The sequence below is a fragment of the Periophthalmus magnuspinnatus genome, chromosome 7 (genome assembly GCF_009829125.3).
Source record: "Periophthalmus magnuspinnatus isolate fPerMag1 chromosome 7, fPerMag1.2.pri, whole genome shotgun sequence".
NCBI classification, from domain to species: Eukaryota; Metazoa; Chordata; class Actinopteri; order Gobiiformes; family Gobiidae; genus Periophthalmus; species Periophthalmus magnuspinnatus.
Window position 1 is genome coordinate 27,850,949 of NC_047132.1, and position 12,569 is coordinate 27,863,517.

The 12,569-nt window shown below is 41.0% G+C and overlaps 1 protein-coding gene across 3 annotated transcripts; it reads left to right on the plus strand.

Annotated features, from left to right (window-relative positions):
- The first annotated feature begins 76 nt into the window (after nt 1–76).
- klhl17 (kelch-like family member 17) lies at nt 77–12,408 on the plus strand. Of its 3 annotated transcripts, XM_055222799.1 has the most exons (13): nt 696–717; nt 797–1,081; nt 2,446–2,689; nt 4,569–4,690; nt 5,727–5,948; nt 7,595–7,711; nt 7,783–7,996; nt 8,414–8,558; nt 8,638–8,805; nt 9,005–9,093; nt 9,197–9,270; nt 9,652–9,833; nt 10,464–12,408. In XM_055222799.1, exons 3-13 carry the CDS (start codon nt 2,476–2,478, stop codon nt 10,690–10,692), a joined length of 1,776 nt encoding a protein of 591 aa, XP_055078774.1. In that variant the 5' UTR covers nt 696–717; nt 797–1,081; nt 2,446–2,475; the 3' UTR covers nt 10,693–12,408. The 3 variants fall into 3 exon arrangements, with proteins under 3 accessions (XP_055078773.1, XP_055078774.1, XP_033825614.1); XM_055222798.1 differs by lacking the exons at nt 696–717; nt 797–1,081 and adding an exon at nt 77–269; XM_033969723.2 differs by lacking the exon at nt 696–717 and having other exon boundaries at nt 759–1,081.
- The last annotated feature ends 161 nt before the right edge of the window (nt 12,409–12,569 follow it).

The following is a 12,569-nucleotide window of genomic DNA, read 5'->3' on the forward strand; positions in this document are numbered from 1 at the left end:
AGAAACACTTTTTAAACAACGACTGGGAGAGGATGCTAACCTCATTATTAACGCGGTGGACTCAATGAGACAAGAGAAAGCAGTGTTTTGATTCTACACGTGAGCTTTAAATTGAATTATCGGCTCTATTCACGAGACAGGAAGCGAGAACCGAATCGTCTTATGTATTATTTGTCATTTAGAGGAGATACGCGTCCATCACAAAGCTGGGCAAGCTCGCAAACAAGAGAAAGGCACTGCTGTCAGATCGACACAGGCGACGGCTGCTAGTGAGCTTGCATACATTACAGTAAAGCTGGCTAATCTCACTCAGCTTCCTCTATAGGTCAAGATGGATGCTCTTTATGTACATGCAACCCACCAAGTTGCGCTGTACAACATGTATTACTCGGTGTTGCAGCATCCTTCCTGTAATGTGCTAATTATGGGAAAACCTGCTAGCTTTATTATCCATGCAATGTTTTTCACCTTTCTCGTGTATTAAATTTCTTCCCAGGTGTCTTTAATATACAGGCAATACGTTTTAGGAGATAATAGTTTGATTAATTGTACAGGGTTTTTTTTACGTGTGAGTCAGCCGGTCCTAGGGGCGGGAGGATGGGTTCCGTCTGACCAATCAGAACGCGCCTTTGCAACAAACCCCGCCCACCGTGTTACCATAGCACAATTTATTCAACACACTTCCGGAGTTAAACCAGACAAAAGACGTCGTTTAAGGTCGTTGTTGTCTATTTCATTGATGATTCATTACTACGTGTTAATTCGCGTCTGTGTTCGTATACTTGCTGTTTCATAGACCCGCAGGTTCTCCACTGTGACTGGATGTATTATTTCTGCGTTACTCGGGGCAACGCCTCTTCTACATACGGCTGTATCCGCTCCACCTTAACAGCCCCATGTCAGCGTTCATACAATGTTTTTTGCATTGACGTCAACTGCAAAGGGCACAAAACAGACTATGGACAGATAGTCAGACATTGGTGCCAATTTTAAACCAATCTGACAACGACAGCCGCAGATTCACAAGCATCACATCGAGGGAGACAGGCTGGGTCCGACCACCACCGCGACACAGGCACCGGTAACGACATGACATCTCCATCCGCTGCTGGATCACTGCAGCTCTTATTCAGAATATACGCTGTGGGGGCTGGGGGTCCATTAGATCACAAAAGGAGACTGTTATATGATCAGAATTGTATGAGGTGTTAAAGATGTTACCGCATGACAGCTGCGTCCTCGTGCATCACTGCACGCGCTGTCTGCTAAAGAGCCTCAGTGGAGGCTTCTGGGATACAATAGAATCATATTTAGATTTTATGAAGCCAGCTTGTGTACGCCAGGTTAGTGTCAGTGCTGCTTTAGTCCGTTAGGTTTAACAGTGCGGTTTTTGGTTCTCCATCCTCCTATCTTTCGTCTCAGTTTGCAGTATTGTCCCATGTTTTTCCCCAGAGGTTTTGTCCAGACAGGAACACGCTTGTTGTGTTTTTGTGGTCTATTGTGCTGTGGAAAGTGGAAGCCCTTATGGCCAACGCTGAGCAGCTGTGCTGCTGACATCTGAGATAAGTGTTAATTGAACACTGTATACAATTTGTACAAAGCTTTATTTAAACCAGATGGCGTCCAAGGTGAACTGTACAACCTTTATAAATGCTATAGGTTGCTGCATTATTAGACTATTATTGTTTTGTTTGTTTTTTTGTTGTTTTCTTCAGATTCACAAAATAAACAGGTGCTGTTTATTTTGGAGCATGGTCACTAACTAAACGAAGTATCTTAACTTGGAGGCACGCTGTTGATACTTTCCTAGGCTGCTTGTCTATACATTTTCCCTGATAACATTGCAAGATTCATCCATGTCTTTTTAAAAAGCTACAATCAGTGACCACATTTATGGTTTCTCACAATTGTATAGGGCATTGTTGATATTTAGAAGAAAATTGCCTTTGAAGTGCAGCGTGATGATGGTTATGCAACCGTCTCTGAGTGAGGGGCGGATGAGAGTGCCAAGGCAAAGGCAAACTCAGGCTACAGCCGCCTCTCCGCCCACCCTCCTGCAGCTGGGATGAGGTGGAGATCGAACAGCTTTAACTCTAACCATTTTAATCTTCTGTCTAGAAAAAGATAAGCAAATGTTATTACTTCAAATTCCAATTTTAGACTTCTGAATCTCTTCGTTGTACTGAATGTTATTGCCATCTCTAAGGACATCGTAAGGATTTTCTCATGCTAGTCATCTGCTGTCGCTGTCAAAATGGTCACTACTTGAATGACAAAATGTGATGTGATTTTTAGGGCACCTGTCTGGACACATACACACCTACAATATCTTACACAATGAACTTTTTGATGACTAAATGCATTTTCCCTCAGCTGTCATGTCGTTCACAGATGAGTATTTTAACACTGAGTGACATTGTGTCCGTTCTGCTTCATCTGCTTCAGTTGCCCAGAGTGCGGCCCAGGCAGGAGCTCATGATGGAGGGGGGTATGCAGCTGCTGAACCGCGATGGCCACAGCATCTCGCACAACTCCAAACGCCACTATCATGACTCCTTTGTGTCCATGAACCGCATGAGACAGCGGGGCCTGCTCTGTGACATCGTCCTCCATGTGTCCAACAAAGAAATCAAAGCTCACAAAGTGGTGCTGGCCTCGTGCAGCCCCTACTTCCATGCCATGTTTACAAGTAAGTCCCATAGAATCTGTCTTATAAGTTTCTATTCAACTCAACACTAAATACACATGTTTTTGTCACAATACAAAAATTTCAAACTCAATTTTTGATACTGGGGAATAGACATTATTCTAAATACAGATTCCAATATCACAGCCATAATAATAATAAAAAAATAAAACAACACTCTTTATTTAGACAATAGAATGTCATTTTCAACATTATATTTCTTGTTATATTGCCATGTGGCTGTATGCTATTCTTTTAGTATCAGTTAGTATCTGATTTTTGATTTTTGACAACCCTAACTCAAAATGCGGTAACAAATAAGATAAGATAAGATATGTCTTTAGTGGGGAAGTCCCACACTGGGGATGTTGTTTGTACATAGGAATCAAAGAAGCATCTGGCATATAACCAGGTCTTAAACTAGCAGGGCTCCAGAGTGCGCCCATTTTGTCTGATGCAACTAAAAATTTTCCTTGGGCACACCAGTGCATTATAAATGCTGATTAAATTATATAGAACGCACTTTATTATTATTGTTTGTTATTGTTTAATTGACAACTAAAAAAAAAGGTGTTAATTCACCCTCTCTCTCCTCACCTCTGACCAGACCTATAATGTGAGTCCGAGTGGTTAAAGCCAATGTGCTCAGGTCGCGCTCTGGTGCAGAGCTTAATGCACTGCAGAGACCATAAGTTTGACTTTTTCATCTATTAAAAATAAAACTTCAGTCAAACGACATCAAAGATCAACTACTGAAATTAAGAGGACTCACTCTGAACGTATGATAACTACAGTCAGTGTAGTGTAGAGAATAAATTGTACATTCAAGTTAAGTTTATTAAGTCATTTATTCAGCCCTTACATAAAGATGACTTAAATAAGCGACGGGCTTTGGTGCACTCAAATCATGTTCTGGTGCACCCAAATGAAAAATTTTGACGCATCGGTGCACCCCACTCAGACTGTTAGTCTGGAGTCCTGAGGAAGTTAAACGGGTCAATGAAATGGGGAAGTAAATATAACCACTGTACCAATTATTAGGCAAAATCAAATACAATATATAAATGCACTGGAACATTATTTGGTCTCAGTTCTGCTTTATAATATTTCAACATTAGTCTATGTCTAAGTCTAAATTGAGAAAGGACTGTGTAGTAACATTACCATAACAGTTTTTATGCAAGTTTAGATAATTCTGTTAACATTAGTGAAACACTGGAGGCAGCCTATTTTGACCCCATCAAACATTTGGTCTAGATCTGTTTTTACATCAGTTAAATTTGGCAAAGTCTTCATTAGGTTTAGGTTTGTGGATATTGACATTGCCCTATTGCCTTGAACAGTGGTATTTATATAATCACCATTTTAAATAAAATGGAAACTTGAAGGCACTTAATACCCAGAGCCAAGAAAATCAAATGAGATCTGACCAGTCCTTGACCACTGTGTATTCCAAGCAGTATATTGTGTGTTATGTCTTTCTTGCAGCTCACATAGTTTTATATCATTGTTCCATTCCCCCTTTTTACTACTTGGCTCATTTATTCCAACCTCTACTGCCACAGTCCTGCTTTTCCCATCTGTATTATATTTTCACACTTCTGCGATATTTGTTTGGCCTCGTCGATAGGTGTTTGGCCTGGTGGTAGATTTAGGGAGTGTTTTATCTTGATGCAGTTCAAAGGGTGTGGATGTGGTTCAGGAATTTAAAAACATAAAGTGAAAGTGCAATAATAAATCACCACGGTTTATATCAGGTTGTATAATTTAAGAAGCTAGCATTTGCCAGCAGACCCTCTTCATTAACACTCAGGCGCAAACGCCGTTGTTGTTTACAGTGATTATTATGGAAGAGGCTATAATGCATTGCTCTTTTATGCAGATGAGATGTCAGAGAGCCGTCAAACCCATGTGACTCTTCACGACATTGACCCTCAAGCCTTGGAGCAGCTGGTGCAGTATGCCTACACCGCTGAGATCGTGGTCGGGGAGGGCAACGTGCAGGTTGGTTAGACAAAGACAAGGACAAATTAGTGATGGATTACTGTTTAAATCAAAGCAGCTAAATGTTAATAACACTCAAGAGTTTTAAATGGAGATGGAGGGTAGGTAAAAATGTTATAGTTCAAACGTCTAAAAGTGGTGGTGGCAAAGGTTTCATCTGGGTAATGTTTTAGAAATCGAGACGTTTACTGACATACGCTTGTCATTTTGAATCTGATGTCATGTCTAAGTGGTATAATTTAATCACTGCTGTTAAAGACTGTCCCATTAATACAGAGAGCTTGTGGATCAAGAGTACAAGGTGCATGCATCCTTGTCATTAATCAGTTTTTACATCATCAACTCAGGCTGTCCAATTTTGAAAATTATTGGGCGTACAACGATACCAGTATTATTAGGGATGCACTGATCTGATCAGCTGAATCGGTATTGAACAGCCAATATCTGATCGAGCTAATTTTTCAGGTTTCTCGTTTCTGGTTGGGCCAAGAAACTGATGTAATAAGACTATTAACTGGTCGTAGTCGGCCAAGAAAGTCTCATAATGTTTGAATTTTTATTTATACAAAGCTGTTCAGTAGTTACGTGAGAGATAAATAACAGCTACATAACATATCTGGATCAGTTTTGTCTTATTTAATTTTTGTTTAAAGTAAATAAATGCTTTTTTTAGTCTCTGCACTGGTATTCATTGATATAGGATATTGGCAGATACTTAAAGCTTTAGTATCAAAATTGGTAAAGGAACTGAACTGTGCATCCCTTGGTATTACTGCAAAATTCATATACACTTTTAACTCATTAATTGTAGTTGTAATTAAACAAAATTGGTAAAAAAAATAATAAAATAAAACACAAAAAAAAAATAAAAGACAAAACAAGACTAAATCAAGGCTAATTTTAATAAAAGTTTTATTCAACATTTTCATTAAAAACAGTACATTCCTGTAAGTTGTCATTGTGATACTAGATGTATTGTACAGGCTTATAATCAACATGACAACACTAAACTGAGAACCTACTGCCCTGTGTTTAGACATTACTCCCGGCTGCCAGCCTTCTGCAGCTGAACGGGGTGCGTGATGCCTGCTGTAAGTTCCTCCTGAGTCAGCTGGACCCCTCCAACTGCCTGGGCATCCGGGGCTTCGCCGACACTCACTCGTGCAGCGACCTCCTCAAGTCTGCACACAAGTACGTCCTGCAGCACTTTGTGGAGGTGTCCAAGACTGAGGAGTTCATGCTGCTGCCACTCAAACAGGTCTGTATTTGTCTGCCTGGTTTAAAGCAGGCCTGTTAACTTTTCACTTTTAACCATCATGCCTTTTTCAATGATGCTATATATTTTTTAAATGGTTTAGCATACTAGACTTATCCCAATTTGTTATTGTGTCAGTGGCATAAAAGATAATATAGTTCCAATATTATCGTTTATCGCAATATTCCTCTGTAGCTATATCATGCTTCAAAAGTTGTTATTGTGACAGGTCTAGTAATCAGAGATGTTATAAGCCTCTGTGAATCTATGTCTCCATTATGCCAATGCAGACCATCAGCTGAGCTTGGCAGCAGAAGCACTGTGGTATGTTTTTCTATGGGGGTCATAAGGTAAGAGGGATCGTTATCCATAGTGGGGATCGTTATCCATAGTAGTTCTAGGTTGTTTTAGGTTTGAATAGAGGAAATGTAAACTGCTGGAACTGGAGGCCTCACTTTCTAATTATCTTTTCGCCTTCTAAAAAAAGTATCTCAAAGCAACAAAAAGGCATCCCCCCAGAGTGTAAATGCTACACTTTGCACTCTGTAGAAAGGAAATGCCACCAAAATGTGTGGGCTCAGTCTATAAAACACTAAAGATTAGCAGCAAAACAATGGTTTAAAAATAACACTCCTATTCCTGCTCTGTCTCATGTCTGTGACTATTCTATTCTCAAATCTGCACCAAGTCTAGATTTATGCATTGCGTAGATTAGGAGACTCCTATTTTTCACTGTGTGAATGACTAGTGCTATTTGCATTTGTTCATAAATGCAGCATCACATGCAAAGATAATAAACCCTGCCAAGGATGGTTGCATCATAATTTGACTGAGCTGCACGAATGCGTATTACACACAGGCACATGTCAGTGAAAATCATGTGAACTGCGTTTAGTTTTGAGAAGATGAAGACACTTGTAAGCCTGTGTAACGCAGACTGCACACAGAGCTGGAGGAGGTCTGCAGGGCGGGGCAGCACAGTGGCTGTGGATTAGAGCCTGTTCCTGAGGCTGATAACCGTTGCCTTGATCCGGACACAAACACAGCAGCAGCTGCTGGCTCTGGCCCCACCCCTCTCTGTCAGCTCTGGGCTGCACTGGAACACAGCCAGCCACTCACACTGCACCACTCACCAATGCACGCATATTGTTCAGTATCCCAGCAATTTACTAAACATGCACATGTTAACAACTTATCTGGTTTAGAATACCAACCTTACCTTGTATTTGTCAAAAGAATTCACGTTTGATAAACCTTTTCAGGCCAAGGAATCCTGATCGATTTGAAAATATCTCTCTTATCGTTCTCCATGTTGGCATCACAACAACATTCAGAAGTTTAAACCAAGAATAAAACCAAATTTGGAGGAAACATTAATTTCACATAGTCCTTATTTTATTGGTGTAGTTGTTTCCATAAAAACATATGTTTGGGATTGTATATTATAAGAAACTGTAGTATTCAAGTAATTATTTGTGATACCCACATTTTTGGGATGTTTGCAACTCATGACCCAGCGGACCCCACTTTGACAACCACTGTATTAAATCACATAGTCTAGCATTATTATATATATATACAAAATGTTGTACTCTTTGGTCGATTGTGTACTTGTAAACTGTAAACATGTTACTGTGTCCTTGTCTCAGGTTCTGGATTTGATCTCCAGTGATAATCTCAATGTGCCATCTGAAGAGGAAGTGTATCGATCAGTACTCAGTTGGGTGAAACATGACATAGATGGCCGGCGACAGCATGTTCCCTGGGTAACAACTGCTCTCGTACCGTCCTTTTATATTTAGACCTGAACATTTAAATAAAAGTACTTTCCCCACAGCTGATGAAGTGTGTGAGGCTGCCGCTGCTCAGGCGTGACTTCCTCATGAGTAATGTGGACACTGAGCTGTTGGTGCGGCACCACTCCGAGTGTAAAGACCTGCTCATCGAGGCTCTCAAGTACCACCTGATGCCCGAGCAGAGGGGCGTCCTGAGCAACAGCCGCACCAGGCCACGCCGCTGTGAGGGGGCCAGCCCAGTGCTCTTCGCTGTAGGTCAGTGGGATCTTTTGGAAACTAGTTTTCACTATAAGGCTTTTAGTATTATAGCCTTACATTACAAACACTGCATTTACAATATGCAAATAAAACAAATTATACATTTAATCTATTTCCAAGTGTTGTTAAGTAGGTCCACAGATTACTGTAAAGTGTAGACACTTCAAAATATTCACACCAATAGGCAGACACATTTGAGCTGAAGCTGAAGTACCCAAACAGCAGCTCAAGCATAAAGGCCATTCTGAATTGGTCTGCAGTTTCAGCTGTCATTAGATCCAGTGTGAAACCTCAATCATTTTGGGTCTTGGCCAAAATGACTTCCTTCTTAAACCTTGGAATTCCTAAGATAGAAAATGTTGTAATGTCCTTGTTGTTTCAAGAGCTCCTCTTCTGTTTATTACTGTGCGTCAGGTGGGGGCAGCCTGTTTGCCATCCATGGAGACTGTGAGGCCTATGACACCCGGACAGACCGTTGGCACATGGTGGCGTCTATGTCTACTCGGCGGGCACGAGTGGGAGTGGCTGCCATCGGGAATAGACTGTATGCAGTGGGAGGGTGAGTCGAGCTGGGGGATAATGAGGAGGTGTATGAAACTGTAGTGAGCTTCTTTCATCATCGCCCCTCCCTCACTTAGGTATGATGGGACCTCTGACCTTGCAACTGTGGAGTCATATGATCCCATCACTAATGCCTGGCAACCCGAGGTTTCTATGGGAACGAGACGAAGCTGTCTGGGTGTGGCAGTACTTCACGGCCTGCTGTATGCTGCCGGAGGCTATGACGGTGCTTCCTGTCTAAATAGGTACAAGATTATTCTCTGATGCATTTGGCTAGTATTATCTATGGTGTTCACACTAGAAAAAACATCATGGAGAAAGATAATAATATAATATATAATAGTAGCTACTAAAATGCTCAAAGTAGCATTAAAGTTATAGATTTTAAGTATTTAACATTATCAGTCTAAATTATTAATAAATCTGTCTTTATGTCCATATTAGTGCTGAGCGCTACGACCCTCTGACCAGCACATGGACCTCCATCGCTGCCATGAGCACCCGCAGGAGGTATGTGCGGGTAGCTACTCTCGGTAAGATCTCTACCTCAAACTCAGCATTTTTAAACAGAACATTGTGTTTACTTAAAATGCTGTTATCTTGAGCTAACCTTCACTTTGTGCCTGTTTCTTCCAGACGGCAGCTTGTACGCCGTGGGAGGTTATGACAGCTCTTCACATCTGGCAACAGTGGAGAAATATGATCCACAGGTATGCTCTGCGCTATCACTGTTATTTATCAGTGGTCAGGTGAATAAGAAAATAAACAGTGCGAGAAAGGTTTTCAAGGAATCTATGGTAGGCCTGTGCAATTTAAATCGAGATAGACGTTCAGTAATTGCTAATCATCAATGACATGCTTGGATCTTTTTAATCAGTAAAAACATATGGTCTGGAGTAAGTCTAAGTTTGAACTTTAGAGAAAGAAATCTGAATATTGTTTTTGTCTTGCTTATCAGGAAATTAATATGCATTTTTAATAAGACAAAATCAAAACTAACCAACAATGTTTGATCAATATGAGGAAAACAATTTGGTTACAGTGCGTTTTTTGTTATGTCGCTCTCATCTGTCATGTTGTGGTTTGAACAGAGTAACACTTGGACAGCCATTGCCAACATGCTGAGCCGGCGCAGCAGTGCGGGCGTGGCGGTGCTGGACGGGATGCTGTATGTGGCAGGAGGCAATGACGGCACCAGCTGTCTCAACTCTGTGGAACGATTCAACCCCAAAACCAACACCTGGGAAGCAGTTGCCCCCATGAACATCCGCAGGTCAGACACATCACACATACTCCAAACTTTACACATCTACTTATGCATTTCAGATTACCTGGCCTTTTAGCCTGGGTGAATTCTGTATAAGATATTTACTTTGCAATTTCCCTACTATCAAATGATATATTTTGTATGATAGAATAAAACCGTGATTATATTTTGCTTGGTAGAATTGAGGCTGAATCACTTCCATGCCTGAAATTTGCATAAATACCAAATGACCTATTTTCCACCACAGATGGGTTTCCCTTGGCCTAAATCTTGAAATTAGCCATGAGCTTGTCAAACAGACCGACACAGTGACAGTCAACAACAACTTTCCCAGTTTTGTTTTTTTTTTTTAGCAGGAAAAGATGAGCAAATTCACCAGGCGCCCTGAATCTAAGCAGACATTACTGTGTGAGTGGGCCACTGTAGGAGGAAACCTGACAACAGCTGACGGTCCACCCCATGAATAAACCATGGTGTAATCAGTCCTCAGCCTTTTCTTATCCCGTTGCCATGAAGCCCCATTTACATAAACAAAACCAAAACACAACTAAAATCAAATCTGACCTGATCTAGTTCTAATGCCAACGCAGACCTGTTCATCTCATGTTAAATATACATATTGTTTCTTCACAACAGGAGCACCCATGACCTCGTTGCCATGGACGGCTGGTTGTACGCAGTGGGTGGCAACGACGGCAGCTCCAGTCTCAACTCCATAGAGAAATACAACCCGCGCAGTAACAAGTGGGTGGCTGCGTCCTGCATGTTTACGCGCCGCAGCAGTGTCGGGGTGGCTGTACTGGAGCTGCTCAATTTCCCTCCGCCCTCATCGCCCACGCTCTCTGTCTCCTCCACCAGCCTTTGACACGGGGTCACGGCCTGGCTGATCTCTGCCTCTGCTGCTACAGCCCAGACCGGCTCTGGGAAGAGACGCAACTGCTCGGTGTAATAATGGGGTTACAGGAGGTAAAGGTGCAAAGAGTCACTGAGGGTCTATGCAAAAGACAGAAGTGTAGTTTAAAAGTGGCACATTTGGTGAAGAAAGGAAAACAATGCTATTATGAATTAAGAGTCACAGACCAATTCAGTCCTGTAACAGTGCACTAGTTAAAGGATGAAAAGCGGGTTTTAAATTACACGCCCAGGAACCAGTTCTTGAGGCGTGAACAATTTGGCACTTTTTCAAATCTTTTGCCACTAACACATTGATCGTCTTGGCTGAAGCCTCACTTTACCACTGTACTACGCAGATCACAGTTGTCATATCTATAGGAGCATGTTGTAAAATATTTGTCCACCCAATGAGTGTTTGACACACTTACCTTGAAAGTGGTGGTTGATGTTGTGTTTTGCAAATTTTGTTTACTCTTTTTTTTTGCAATATTGTAACAAAACAAAAAAACAGAAGAGGAGAACCTGAATGCTTTTAATTTAAGGAATGTATCTTTGCCTGACTCTACGCTGCATGTTCATATCAGCATCAACTCTCAACAAGAGAGAAACACGCTGTAGTGCCGCTGATCCACGCTAGGTGGCAGTAAGAGGCAATGTTGTCACAGCCCTTATTCAAGAGGACAAAAAGCTATGAGAATTGTAATGTTTTTTTTGTACTCAAAGATTATCAAGTTGGTGACATCTATTTATAAAGTCTAATATATTCTGTTTAAAAGAGCTTTAGAGAACAGAGCAGACCTATAGAAGAGTGTATTTATTTAGGTGTGCAGATATTTGGTCATGAATGTTTTGTGTAAGAGAAGTAGTTTGCATTTAGCGATAGTTCAGAAAAGTCTACACTGCAGAACAGTTTCTGTTCTTTCTTCACTGCCTCATGCACGATCTCACCAGCGTATGGTTCAGTCACATCTACACAGTGCTCTCCACCTTAATGTAAATGTGAAAGGTGATGGATCTAATCTGCTGCAGTGTCAGCTCTGTCTCACATGACACTGTATAAATGCTTTAGTCGTCCACAGTGTATCCACACTTGACTCAAATATGTAACGCTGGTGACAGATGCTGTCAGATTCCCATCCACACTGCACTTGACCGAGTGTGGTGTCCTGTTCTTTTACCTCATCACTGGAAAGCATCCAGGCTATTGCTACTCCACCAAGTTTACCCATAATAGAAATACTTAGACTTACCAAAACAACAGTTTGACTGGCTAACACATGTGGGTACAAATACCAGCAGGTTCAGTTCATGTGTATCGCAGTGTTATCATTCACTTCTGAGAAGTTGCCTTTTTTTCCTGTTTTAAAGGATGTTAATTATTTGGCCTGGTTATTTTGTATGAGTCAGTCCCCAGTGGAAGGGGGAGTAGTTTGTCTTATGGAAAAGTGTTTACAGCAGGCACTAAGAAATGGGCACAAAAACACATTGGCTTCTTAGTAGTAAATTGAACTGTAAAAAAAAAAAAGACTTGCTCTCAGCTAATTTGTGCAATTTATGTGTGGCTAGCTTTTATGTTTATTTATGTGGTGACCTTGTTTATTTATTAAATGTTATTTATGAAAAAATGCACTATTGCAAACTGAAGCAATACACTGTAAACAAAAATAAATCTGTTTTCAAACGTGAATGTGTTCTTTCCTTATACAGACTCATACATGAATCTTTAAGTACTTCTCACTTTCACTTCCATGTCTTGTCTGTTCAATGCATAACTAAAGAGACTAAATAAGTGAAAAGTCTGGTAAAGTCTAACATGCACACACTAAAGCTTCTGTTGAGCATAACACT

Coding starts and splice junctions, on each gene's coding strand:
- klhl17 (XM_055222798.1), top strand. CDS start 2,476: ATGATGGAGGGGGGTATGCAGCTGCTGAACCGCGATGGCCACAGCATC. Junction 7,997..8,413: donor CCCAGTGCTCTTCGCTGTAG/GTCAGTGGGATC, acceptor ACTGTGCGTCAG/GTGGGGGCAGCCTGTTTGCC. Junction 9,271..9,651: donor TGGAGAAATATGATCCACAG/GTATGCTCTGCG, acceptor TGGTTTGAACAG/AGTAACACTTGGACAGCCAT.